General features: G+C 56.8%; 2 protein-coding genes across 4 annotated transcripts in view; one reads left to right on the forward strand and one right to left on the reverse strand.

Annotated features, from left to right (window-relative positions):
- Window positions 1–934: 934 nt before the first annotated feature.
- On the forward strand, window positions 935–7,726 carry PTGER1 (prostaglandin E receptor 1). 2 transcript variants are annotated; one of them, XM_005208604.5, is made up of 3 exons: window positions 935–1,040; window positions 2,031–3,007; window positions 3,906–7,726. In XM_005208604.5, the coding sequence occupies exons 2-3, from the start codon at window positions 2,051–2,053 to the stop codon at window positions 4,170–4,172; spliced, it is 1,224 nt and encodes a 407-aa protein (XP_005208661.1). In that variant the 5' UTR covers window positions 935–1,040; window positions 2,031–2,050; the 3' UTR covers window positions 4,173–7,726. The 2 variants fall into 2 exon arrangements, with proteins under 2 accessions (XP_005208661.1, NP_001179077.1); NM_001192148.1 differs by lacking the exon at window positions 935–1,040 and having other exon boundaries at window positions 2,051–3,007; window positions 3,906–4,172.
- Window positions 4,823–12,701, reverse strand: part of PKN1 (protein kinase N1) — a 28,630-nt gene continuing 20,751 nt past the window's right edge. The window contains exons 10-22 of one of the 2 annotated variants that reach the window (XM_024994058.2): window positions 11,009–11,084; window positions 10,777–10,918; window positions 10,590–10,683; window positions 8,916–8,995; window positions 8,765–8,840; window positions 8,572–8,663; window positions 7,003–7,179; window positions 6,802–6,864; window positions 6,582–6,658; window positions 6,246–6,388; window positions 5,652–5,759; window positions 5,481–5,561; window positions 4,823–5,103 (exon numbers count right to left, since the gene is read on the reverse strand). In XM_024994058.2, coding sequence (XP_024849826.1) covers window positions 4,900–5,103; window positions 5,481–5,561; window positions 5,652–5,759; window positions 6,246–6,388; window positions 6,582–6,658; window positions 6,802–6,864; window positions 7,003–7,179; window positions 8,572–8,663; window positions 8,765–8,840; window positions 8,916–8,995; window positions 10,590–10,683; window positions 10,777–10,918; window positions 11,009–11,084 — 1,413 coding nt within the window. In that variant the 3' untranslated portion in view covers window positions 4,823–4,899. 2 annotated transcript variants of the gene reach the window in all.

Consider the following 12,701-nt stretch of genomic DNA (forward strand, 5'->3'; position numbering starts at 1 on the left):
CCAAGGGTCTGAGGAATGTGGCTGCTGCTGGGCTGGAAACAGGCCATGATGGTGGCGGGGTCTTGGAATGTTAAGGGATACAATTGTGTACGTTTGAGTGTGAGACCATTGTGTGTGCGCGCGCGCATGCATGCACACACATGCCCCTGCAGGATGTGATTCTAATTCTTGGGGCAGGAGGTGAGGATGCAGCTGTGTGCCCACAGGTGTGGCTGTGTGTGACTTGGGACCACGTCCTAGAGCAGGATCTAGGAGACCGCCTACCAGTCACCACACCTCCTGGTCCCCCTGCCCCGCTTTGGCCTCCTCCTCCCTCTCCCTTCCTGGGGGATGACTGGCTGCACGCCTGGGCTTTAAGCCCCTGTGTAAATAATGGGCGGATCTCCTAGGCTGGCTGGACCTGATCCAAACTGGTCCACCCAAGGCTCTGCCCACCACCACCCACCCAGCATCCAGGAAGGCTCTGGCAGGGCAAGGGGCTGCCACTGGCCCCACTCAGGGCTCGCTCTCCCACCTCACAGCCCTGCTGGGGGTAGCGGCAGCCCCTCTAAGCCGCTCCCGCCTGCCCTGGGCGACACTCACATTTTCCAGTGTTTAGATTTTATCCGCTTTATTAATGAGGCAGGCAAGAGGCCCACGCCTGGGGGGCGGGGAAGGGGGCTGCTCCCGTCCCACCAGGGGAAGAGGGTCACAGGGCAGGGAGGACAGGCCAACTTCCTGGAGGCCCCCACTTCCTCAGGAGGGGAGCTAAGGTCTGGGAGTGGTCCCTGACCATTGCCAGGAGTGCGGGGGGGTGGTGGTCCCTGCCAACCCAGGTCCCCTGAAGGCATACACCGAGTGGAACGGCCCCTGGAGGCTGGAGTGGGTAGCGGGAGGAGGCAGGGAGCGGAGGAGCCGCCCCAGGAGGGAGGGAGGGGGGAGGGAGCGGCCTGCCGGAGAGCTCGGGCGCAGCAGGCTGGGGTGCAGCTGGGCAGCAGAGCAGCGGGGCAGCAGGGGCCAAACGGCAGGCGATGGGGACCCTGCGTCCGAGGCAGCACTGGGTAAGAAGGCTTGGGCCTGAGGACTGTTAGTGGGGGAGGCAGGCATGGAAGGATGGGGTACCCCCAGCCTGTGCTTCCTGTGTTCTTTGACTCTCAGCCCATCTGTCTGTCCCAGTTGATCTTATCCTCTGTCCGGCCTCTCTTTCCAGAAGACCTAGCAGTTCTGCCCTCTCAGCCCTCACCAGGGGGTATCAAGGAAGGGATGGTGATGGGTCAGCCTTGAGGCCTCTGGGGCAGGGGGTGGGGAGCCAGCAGGAGGAAACTGGGCAGCCAAGGGGTGGCAGCAGTGGTCAGAGGTAGGGCCTGGGTGGGAGACAGCAGGGGAGCTCAGAGGTGGGAGTGTGGGGCGCAGGGCTGGGGCTCTGAGGACAGGCCAGAGGTGCCGAAGGGGCAGGTCTGTGGGCACAGAGATGGGGCCTTGAGGACAGAGATGGAGCGATGGGGACAAAGATGGGGGCTGAAGGGACAGGGAATTGGCCCGGGGGGAAGTGTGGGGGGAAGTGATGTGCCCATGGTGGGAGAGGTGGGCTGTGAGCATGTAGGGTGGGGCCAGAGTAAAGGGTGATGGTCAGAGATGGGGCAGTGAGGTCAGGTGGGGCCCTGGGTTCAGAAATGGGTTAATGGTTACCAGAGAGGGCTGGGGTCCCAGGAATTTGTGGTGGTGTCAGAATGGAAGGTGGGTGTCAGGTGTGTGGGTAAGGCTCAGAAGTGGGGTTGGAGACAGGTGGATTGAAGCCAGGTGAGCCCTGATGATCAGAGAAGGGGTGCAGTGGGGGCCGACTGGGGCCGGGAGCGAGAGATCGGCCGATTCGGGGCAGCGGAGGAGAACTGGATCAGGCGTGGGGCAGCCAGAGTCATTTAGAGTTGCCATGGGTACAGGGTCCCTAAGAGAACTCTTATAAAGTCAAATGGGTCGGGATGATCTGGGAGGGGAAAACCAGCTGGTCCAGGCCAACGGCAGGACTTCACCTTCTCCTCTCCTCTTCCCAGCCCCACCCCCAGCACCTGACATGAGCCCTTGCGGGCCCCTCAACCTGAGCCTGGCGGGCGAGGCGACCACGTGCACGGCACCCGGGGCCCCCAACACGTCCGCCGGACCACCGTTGGGCCTGGCGGGCGCATCGCCCGCGCTGCCCATCTTCTCCATGACGCTGGGCGCCGTGTCCAACGTGCTGGCGCTGGGGCTTCTGGCGCAGGCCGCGGGCCGTCTGCGGCGCCGCCGCTCAGCAGCCACCTTCCTGCTGTTCGTCGCCAGCCTGCTGGCCACCGACCTGGCGGGCCACGTGATCCCGGGTGCGCTGGTGCTGCGCCTGTACGCGGCGGGGCGCGCGCCTGCCGGCGGCGCCTGCCACTTCCTGGGCGGCTGCATGGTCTTCTTCGGCCTGTGCCCGCTGCTGCTGGGCTGCGGCATGGCCGTGGAGCGCTGCGTGGGCGTCACGCGGCCGCTGTTGCACGCAGCCCGCGTTTCGGTGGCCCGTGCGCGGCTGGCTCTGGCAGCGCTGGCCGCCGTGGCCTTGGCCGTGGCGCTGCTGCCGCTGGCGCGCGTAGGCCGCTATGAGCTGCAGTACCCCGGCACGTGGTGCTTCATCGGACTGGGCCCGGCGGGAGGCTGGCGCCAGGCGCTGCTCGCCGGCCTCTTCGCCGGCCTTGGCTTGGCTTCGTTGCTCGCCGCGCTCCTGTGCAACACGCTCAGCGGCCTGGCCCTGCTGCGCGCCCGTTGGCGGCGCCGCCGCTCTCGACGACACTTCCCAGCCGGAGGAGGCCCCGACAGCCGCCGTCACTGGGGAGGGCGTGGACCCCGCTCGGCCTCCGCTTCGTCCGCCTCGTCCGTCGCTTCGGCCTCCGCCGCCCCGGGCGGCTCTCCGAGCCGTGGCTCCTCACGCAAAGCCCGCGCCCACGACGTGGAAATGGTCGGCCAGCTCGTAGGCATCATGGTGGTGTCGTGTATCTGCTGGAGTCCCTTGCTGGTGAGGGGCGCACAGGTCCACTCCAACCCTGCTCCTTCCCACGCCCTCCGTGACCCCTCCCACCCTTTTCCATTCTGTGTCCTTTCTCCCTGACCCAGCCAGGGCTCTGCCCTTTTGCCCCCACCTGCCAGAGTCCACCCTTTGCTCTCTCCCTCTGACGTCCCACTCTTTCCAGGCCCCTTGTCTTTCTCCTTCCTGGGGTCTGTATAGGTCACCAGATCCAGGCAAGCCTCCCCTTCCAACCCCACCCTCCTAAGTGCCTTCATTCCCTAGCTCCCTTCTAGCATCACCACCTCTTTCCTTTTTTTCCCCTATTTTATTTTTGGCCGTGCTGGCTGTTAGCTGCTTCTCGGGCTTTTTCTCTCGTGGTGCGCGGGCTTCTCTTTTGCCCAGTGTCTTATTGCCTGGTGCGGGCTCTAGGATGCATGGGCTTCAGTAGAAGAGGCATGTGGGCTCAACAGTTGCAGCTTCCAGGCTCCAGAGCACAGGCTCAGGGGTTGTGGTGCTCTGGCTTAGCCTCCCAGCTGGCATGTGGGAAATCTTTCCAGACCAGGGATTGAACCCGTGTCTCCTGCATTGGCAAGCAGATTCTTTACCACTGAGGCACCAGGGAAGCCTTTTCTTCCATCCTCTGTCCTTTGGGGTATCTGGGACTTCTTTCTCGCCTGAGCGCACACCCAATGAAGGCCTTTGCTTCTGCCATGCTCTGTAAGGCCCTGCTTGCCCCCACCCCCGCTCTCCACAGCTCCTTCCCAATTCGACTCCCACTTACTTTTACATTGCGTCCCTCCTCACAGCCCCCTTACTTCCCAGGCACACTCCCACCCATCCCAACCCTACCCTTCCCCAGACCCCTTTTCTTACACCGCCCCACCGCTCACACCACCTTTTCCCGCAGGTGGTGGTGGTGCTGGCTGTCGCAGGCTGGGGCTCCAGCTCCCTGCAGCGGCCGCTGTTTTTGGCCGTGCGCCTCGCCTCGTGGAACCAGATTCTGGACCCCTGGGTGTACATCTTGCTGCGCCAAGCAGTGCTTCGCCAACTGCTTCGCCTGCTGCCTTCAAGGGCAGGCGCCAAGGGCAGCCATGGAGGGCTAGGCCTAAACAAGAGCACTTGGGAGGCCAGCTCGCTGCGCAGTTCTCGGCACAGTGGCCTCAGTTCTTTTTAGGCACACCCGGCGTCTAAGCCAGACCATCCGGGACCGGTCTCAGGTCCGCAGGGCAAAGACTTCGGGGAATGAAATCTTTTTGCCGACAAGCCCAGGGCGGTGGGTCCTGTCTGGGCTGCAGCACCCTGGTGGCCGCGCGGAGGCGGCAGAGGCGCTGTGTACGTCTCCGGGGTGTGCAGTTCTTGAACTTGCCACGCGGGGGCATAGAGATGCAGAGCGGGAGTCGCGGGAGCATGCGCGAAACGCCATGGTCGCAGTCCTGGGGGGAGCTCCGCTGGGAGCAGAGCAAGAGGGTCTGGGGACGCTAGTCGCCCCTGTCGCCATCAGGAATGACTCCCACAACCATTCGCTCATCGTAGCCCTGAGGTCCCCCAACACAACCCCAAGTCCCTAGCCACAAGCCACGCCCCATCACGGGACTCTCTACACAACTCTGAAGCTTCTCCCATCGCAGCCCACCTAGGCTCTCCACCAGTTACAGGCCTGAATCTCCACCATCCCTTGACCCCTCTTCATATGACCCCCCACCAGTGCATCTCCCCATCACTCCCTACACCGCCAGCCACCCATTGCTTCCCTTCCCAACTCTTCCCACCGCCAAGCATTCCTCCCCGCCCCCATCATCACTGTGCACAAAAAAAAAAACAGGATGCATGGATGGGGCAAACCCCAAAGGCCTTTTTAAAAACTACTAACAGCTCGGTGCGGGCAGGGGTGGGGGAGGGGGCTAGCAGCTCCCAGCCACAAAGTCGAAGTCCCGGAAGGCCGCCTGTTCGGTGGCTGTGAGGGGCCGTGCGTCGCGGGGTGGGCTCAGCGTGGGGGCCTCCCCTGTGAATTCCTCGTCAAAGTTGCTGACATCAGTGCGGCCGGCCAGCGTGGGTACGAAAGGCGGCGGCAGGCGCCGGGCCAGCAGGGCATCCCAGCCCAGGGTCTGCGGGGCGAGGAGGGGGAAAGGTCACCAGGGGAGGCTCGGGGCAGACCACAGGAGGGTCTGCTCCTTGCGACCTAAGTCTGGGTCTTTGAGAATCAACATAGAGTCACACGACAGAGGTGGGAGCGTGGGGGCATGCTGGGAGCTCAGGAAGGGTTACAGCATGAGTGAATGGGGAGGGCCGGCAGCTGGGCTCCTACACAGCAGTGCTCCCAACAGGCCAGCCTGCAGTTAACTTGGGTGGGTGTAGGAAGGTCAGTGGAGGTAAATGGGAGGAAGCAAAGGCAGGTGGGTGTTGAGGGGAGGTAACAAGGCTGGAAGTGAAGCCACTAGGTCTTGGGCATGGGGGAATGGGTCCTGGGGGTGGGAGACTTCACCCTGAAGAAAGGCTGTTTTTTCACATCCTCAGCATCCCTCTCGCTGGATCCCAACCTCCGCTCTGGATTCCTCCGCAGGAGCTGGGTGGAGGGAGTTCCATGTCAGTGTTTCCCTTCCCAGCCCCAGGGTCACTTCCCCTGGCTCACCCCAAGTTGGGCGGGGGTCCTTACCCTGCGCATGATGCCAATGGCTTCAGCTGACAGGAAGCGGGGGTAGCGAACCTCATCGTTGACGATGCTGTCAAATACCTCCTCCTCATCATCCCCTGGGAATGGGGACTGGGACAAGGAGAGCTTGGATGAATTAGGCCCCTCTGACCATACCACACCTGGTTCCATTCACCCAGGGGTCCAGCTGTACTTTGACATGGCTCACTTGAGAGGGGAAGGACCCCAATTTACGGATGCAGAAACTGAGGCCAAGGAGGCAGAGCTACTTGTCCTCAATCAGCTAGCCCATAGTGGAGGGTGAATCTGACACCCTCCTCCTACTGGCCCCCCTGCTGGATCAGCAGCAAAGAACCCGCCTGCCAATGCAGGAGATGCAAGTTTTTGATCTCTAGGTCAGAAGATTCCCTGGAGAAGGAAATGGCAACCCACTCCGGTGTTCTTGCCTGGAAAATCCCATGGGCAGAGGAGCTTGGCAGGGTACAGTCCACAGTGTCACAGAGTTGGGCATGACTTAGTGATTAAACAACCCTCCCACCTCACCAGCACACACGCAGGTTACCAGGGACAGGCAGGGTGGAGCGCATGGGATCTCACCTCACCAACCAGCATTTCATAGAGCAACACGCCCAGTCCCCACCAGTCCACCGCACGAGTGTACGACGTGTCCGTCAGCACCTCAGGTGCCAGGAACTCTGGGGTCCCACAGAAAGTGCTGGTCCGGTCTCCATAGCCCATCCCTGGGGGGGTGGCAAGGCCACATGAGGTTATGGGGGAGGTCACAGCTCTAGCCCAGCCCAGCATGGGGTGGTCTAGACAGCCAGCCCTAGGAACCCAGTAAGGTAAGCCAGGTGGGGCTGGGGGGCTCCATTACCTCCCCACTCTGTCTGAACCCCAGAAGTCAGCCCCGCAGATCCAAACCCCGCCCCTCACCCTCCTTGCAGAGGCCAAAGTCTGCAATCTTGACATAGCCCTCAGTGTCCAGAAGCAAATTGTCCAACTTCAGGTCCCTGTGAGAGGGGGTGGAAGAATGTAAAGAGGGATGAGTGGGGAAGTGGGTTCTGCCTGAAGCCTGAGGGCCCCCCAGTGGGCAAAGCGGGTATGTGCATGTATGCACGAGCCCACAGGCGTGAACCTGCACACGCACACACACCTGTAGACAATCTTGTGTTCGTGGAGAAACTGCAGCCCCAGCACCACACAGGCCGAATAAAAGCTGCAGAGAGAGGCTGGTATGAGGGAGCCGGGTCTCCAGGCAAGGTAGGAGGGTCACAGAAGGCTCCCACATCGTCAAAAGCCCCCCGCAGTCCCCCGTAACTCCAGGAGGTGTGGGGAGGCAGGGTGCCAGGCTCACACAGCACGGGGCTCCGAGAACACATCACTGTGGATGTGCAGCATCAGGTCCCCACCAGCTGAGTACTCCATCACGAAGCATACATGCTCTGGTGTCTGGAAACAGCCAAACAGGTTCACCAGAAAGGGGTGTCCCGCATTGGTCACAGCTGCCAAGATCCGCTTCTCACACATCAGGCTGGGCAGGGCAGGAGGGAGGGGGATGGGGGTCAGAGAACACAGCAGCTCACTACCCCTGACTCCCGTCATTCCCTAGTCTTCAATCATCAGATGTTTGCTCAAGGGCCTTGAATGGCTGTGCACACTTGGGCAAGTTGCTTAATGCGTCTGAACCTGCTCAAGAGGCACCCAGAATCCATCCATTGTCCTAGTAACAGTCCCCTAACTTCCTTTTGGGAAACCACCAGGGGAACTGTTACTTCCCTTCAGAGCACCCCATCTCCCAGGCCAGGAATTGGTTCATGAATGGGCAAGCCAAGCCAATGGGTTCAAACTCAAGATTTCTGCTGGAATGAATAAGGGAGAAGAGCCAAAGCTGGCAGATGAGCCCTAAAGTGCTAAAGCAGGAGGTATCTCTGACCCTATGAGGGGAGTACAAGCAAAGCCCACACAGATAAAAGCAGAAGTGAGAGACGTCAACTGAGCACCTGGATACAGCCATGCCTGAAGGTAGTCCACCCCTGGACTTTTCTGATCCAGAGCAATAAATTCCTCTATTTGCTTAAGCCTGTCTAAGTTGGATTCCTGGTTAATAAAGGGATGTCAAGAAGACTGGGACTATCTCAGTGCCTCTACTGGGCATTTACAGGGCGCAAGGCACTCTGCAGAATGATCTAGAGGCATCCTCCCATTCAATCCACCCAGCAACCCTGCAAGAAAGGATTACTCCCCTTTTATAGATGGGGAGGCTGAGGTTCAGAGGGTAAAGTGAACACTCTAAGGTTTCTATGCACATCTGTAGCAGAGGCAGGATTTGAGCTCAGGGTCCTGACCCCAAAGCAGAGTCAGTACATGGCACCATTAATAGCACAGGCTTCAGAACCCAAGTCCCTAAGTTCAAATCCCAGACCTACTGCTTACTGGCTATGTGACCTTGGGCAACTGGCTCAATTTCTCTGTGCCATCAGAACTGGGACCATAACAGTGTTGACCTCTTAGAGCTGTTGTGAGGAAGGAGTTACTGAATGTAAAGGACATGATGGGTGCTTGCTAAGAGTCATTAAATACTGGTGGCTCAGTCGGTAAAAGAATATGCCTGCAATGCAAGAGACTACCTGCAATGCAGGAGACCCGGGTTCGATCCCTGGGTCGGGAAGATCCCCTGGAGAAGGAAGTGGCAACCCACTCCAGTATTCTTGCCTGGGAAATCCCATGGACAGAGGAGCCTGGTGGGCTACACGGGGTTGCAAAAGAGTCAGATACAACTTAGCAACTCAATGACAACTAGCTTAGTAAGTAGGAATGATTGTTATGAATCATTCTCACAGAACTCCCAGGAAGGGGGTGCTCTGTCTCCCACTTCCCAGAAGAGAAGACTGACGTTCTCAGAGGGCATGAGCAGGCTCCCCACCTCTCCACCTCGTCTCGGGCCACAATGTCCCCTTTCTTCAAAGCCTTGATGGCGAACAGCTCCCCACTGGGCCGGAATTCAGAGAGCAGCACCTGAAACCACAGTGGTCACAGGGGTGGCCTTAGTGGCCAGTCTAAGGACCTGAGGTGTGGACCCCCAGCCCCCCAACTCCTTACCCCACCCCATACCTCACCTTCCCAAAGTGACCCCGGCCCAGCACTGCCAGGAACTTGAAATCCTCGAGGGTCAGGGGTGACTTCCTCAGAGGGCTGCAGAAAGACAGGACTGGTGGGGAAGGGACAGTGGGCAGGGGTGGTGGGTGGTGGCCAAGGGAGGGGTGTCACCTGCACAGCGTGGGGCCTGGTGTCTCCTGGGTCTCCGAAGGCAGCTCGGGAGTGGTAGTAGTTGCCTGGATCGGAGAACTCTGTGACAGAGACAGGAGGTCAGAGTACAATAACCCATAACCACAATGGATATGACCCATCTCCAGTCTGACCTCTCATCTCCGTAAAGTCAAAGCTATGTGTTTTCCAAGAGTCATGTACAGATGTGAGAGCTGGACCATAAGGAAGGCTGAGCGCTGAATAACTGATGCCTTTGAATTGTGGTGCTAGAAAAGACTCTTGAGAGTCCCTTGGACAGCAAGGAGATCAAACCAGTCAATCCTAAAGGAAACCAACCCTGAACAGTCATTGGGAGGACTGTTGCTGAAGCTCTAATACTTCTAACCTATTGCCTTTATTGGTAACAGCCTTATGGAACAACCTAATTCTTTACATCATATGAATATATAATGAAGAATCAAAATTAAAAATTTAAGTTGGAGAAAATTTACCTACTAGTCCATCATTCCCACTATAGAGATAGTTTTAAAAGCTCAACCAGTGCAAACAGGTAAACAATAGGAAATACAGTTTTTCCTGCCCCAGCTGCTCTCCCCAGAGCCAGCTGCTGTTAATGATATCGTGAGTACCTTTCTAGATGTATTTTATACTCATTCAAGCATTTTTGTGTGCGTGTGTGTGCACGGCCATCACAGATGTCCAGGAGTGGAACATCTAGGTCAAGATAACACCCATTTTTATCTCAACCAGCTTGCCCTCCCAAGAAGATGTAGTGATTCACATGCCTCCCACTGACTGCCTGCCTGTTCTCCCGCATCCTCTCCAGCATTCAGTGTTATTCAACTTCTGGATTTTTTTTTTTTTTTTTGCCAAATTCATCTATTTAATGATCTCATTTAATGCCATGAAGCATATAATATTATTGCTGCCATTTTTTAGAAAATAAGGTATAAAATGCATTCAGTGGGGTGGGTAATGGGACCAGCTCTTACATATGTGTCTACCCAGATGCCTGTAAGCTATACCAGGGGTTGGTAAACTCCGTATTTTGTACAGTCTGTAAGCCAAGAATCATTTTTATGTTTTTAAAGGGTTGAGGAGAAAAATCAAAAGAAGAAAAATAGTTTATGATTCCTGAAAGGGATGTGATACTCAGTAAGGCTTTCCCAGTGCATAGCCACACCCCTTCGTGTCTATATCACATTTTGTTGCTTTCTATGAGAGTGGTATTGACGAGACATCACTGTGACCCGTCTGACCCACAAAGCTGAAGATACTGACGATATGGTCCTTTCCAGAAAAAGTGTACTTGCCCTCTGACCTAGATCAAGCTTCAGAACATTTTCATCATGCTGGCAGGCTCTCCTGAGTCCACCCTCCTGTCAATAAACTGCCTGGAGGAAACCACTAACTTGACTCCTGTCATCAACATGAGTTTTAAACTTGATCATTTTACAGGGTGGTGTGCTAACCGCCAAGAGGTGAAGCGGCTTGGCGTGGGTCACACAGATAGGCAACAGAGCAGGAGTGGGGCCCAAGTGGCCTGGCTCCCGAGCTCATGTGTTTGTCTGGGATAGAAAATGAGACCCCAGCTCTGGCAGAGATGAGCTGTGTGACCAAGGAAGTTCCTGGTGAGAGCTTGGAACTTGAGCTGGGCCAAGGTGGGGTGCTCACCAGACTGGATGGGCTGGAAGGAGGACCCAGAGGGCTCTTCTGGGGTGAGCTGTCTGTTTCAGTCCCAAGGTTCAGCTTCTCCACAGATATGTCACTGCGGCACAAGGAAGGAGGGCGCATCTAAGACCTGGCACCCGGGAAAGCAGCCAGGGGCAGCGGGCCTCCCAGGGCCCTGCCCCCCGCTTACCCTGTGGACCGAGCCTCAGGTCCTGGTGAAGCCCCTGGGCTGAAGGTACCAGTGGCTGTGGCGTTGGGGATGAGCCTGCGGAGCAGCCGTACCCAGGTGGCGACGTCGATGTTCATCTGCCTAGCGCGCTGAAATGCCTTCCCTGGGGAGGGGCGAGGGAGGGGGTGGACATTAGCCTCCATGACACGCGCGGCACCCCTGGTCTCTGCCCTGCCCCGGTTCACCTCCTCACCTTGCTGCTTGGAGAAGATCTTCTTCTGTCGTCGGAGCCGGGGGATCCTCTCAATGACAGGGTTGCGGAAGGTGACCTGAGGGGAGGGGCTGGCGTGAGGACCCTGGCCCTCCTCTAGCATCTTGCTGGGGGAAGCCTCAGGGTCATAGTGTGCACACCCGTACATTTCCAGGGTTCCAGTCACTGTGGCATCGCATCCAACCACAGAGTACCATGCAGCGTATTAAGGGGTCACAAAGCCAATCCATCCTTTGACAGGACCACCTCTTGAAAGCCACCCTGGAAAAGCAAGAAGCAGGCAGGCAAGCAGGCCCTCTTCTAGGGGTGGGGAGCAGCTCTGATCCAACAAGACCTACGGACGACTCCAACAAATGGGAACTACCCTTCCTCTGGTGTCCTGCCTCCCCACCTGTGCTCACAGACCAGCATCACCAGCATCACCTGGGAACCTGCTGGAAAGGGAGATTCTCAGCACCTCCACCCACCCCGGACCCACTAAATCAGAAACCCTGGGGGTGGAGCCCAGCAGTGTGTGTTCCAGCAAGCCTTCCAGGTGATGATGCTGGTATCCACTCATGTGGGGAAACCACTGGTTTCGTGGAATTCTCCCAACTGCATCACATCTTCTGGAAGGTGCTGAAGTCATAGAACTGTGTGACTTTATGGGTGTCCCCGATCTGGTCACCTCTAGCCACGTGTGGCTACTGAAATGAAGTAAAATGTAAGCTGACTGAAAACATCAGTCCCCCAGTCACACTAGCCAGACTTCAAGTGGCTAGCGGCTACTATATAGGAGGACGCAGACACTGAACAATTCCATCTACGATAGAACTCAACTATTGTAGGTTCATCGACAACAGAACTGCAGAAGGTTCTACAGGATGGTGCTTTGGGGAGAACAAAATAGAATGTTATAAGTAAACCCTGGGGGCTTCTCTGGTGGTAAAGAGTCCGCCTGCCAATGCCGGAGACACAGCTGATCCAGGCAGATCCCACATGCCGCCGAGCAGCTAAGCCCGTGAGCCACAACTTCTGAGCCTGTGCTCCAGAGCCCGTGCTCAATCACTAGAGAAGCCACAGCAATGAGAAGCCCGCCCACCACAACTAGAGAAGAGCCCCAGCAGCAACAAAGACTCAGCCAAGACAAAAATAAAAATAAGTAACATTTTTTTAAAAAGAAACAATCTTTCTTAAAAAAAAATAGTAAGTAAATCTTGAAGACAAGCAGGACTGCCTCAGTACTCTCACCCCTGGCCACCCACCACTACTGTCCACTTGGGTTTTGGACAGTCTTCCTAACAGAAGAATAATTTCATGGCCCTGCCGTGTGAAGTCAGCTCTTCTCTGCTCCTTTCCTTCTGTGGTCCTGGATTACGAGATCATGTAAGAATTTTTACCCAGATAGTAAGATAGCCCTTGACTATTTCAAGAATTTTTCTAGATATTTTTAGGAATTAGTAAATTAGTTAGAAATTAGTGAAAAGTGACTAATGTTGTGAAATTCTGAAAGCATTTTCTAGTGAAAACTTAAGAGGAATATAGATTTTTGGTCTCTATAGGCTTCCCTGGTAGCTCAGCTGCTAAAGAATCCACCTGTAATGCAGGAGACCTTGGGTGGGGAAGATTCACTGGAGAAGGGATAGGCTACCCACTCCAGTATTCTGGCCTGGAGAATTCCATGGACTGCATAGTC

This window comes from Bos taurus, chromosome 7, assembly GCF_002263795.3.
Source record: "Bos taurus isolate L1 Dominette 01449 registration number 42190680 breed Hereford chromosome 7, ARS-UCD2.0, whole genome shotgun sequence".
Classification (NCBI taxonomy): Eukaryota; Metazoa; Chordata; class Mammalia; order Artiodactyla; family Bovidae; genus Bos; species Bos taurus.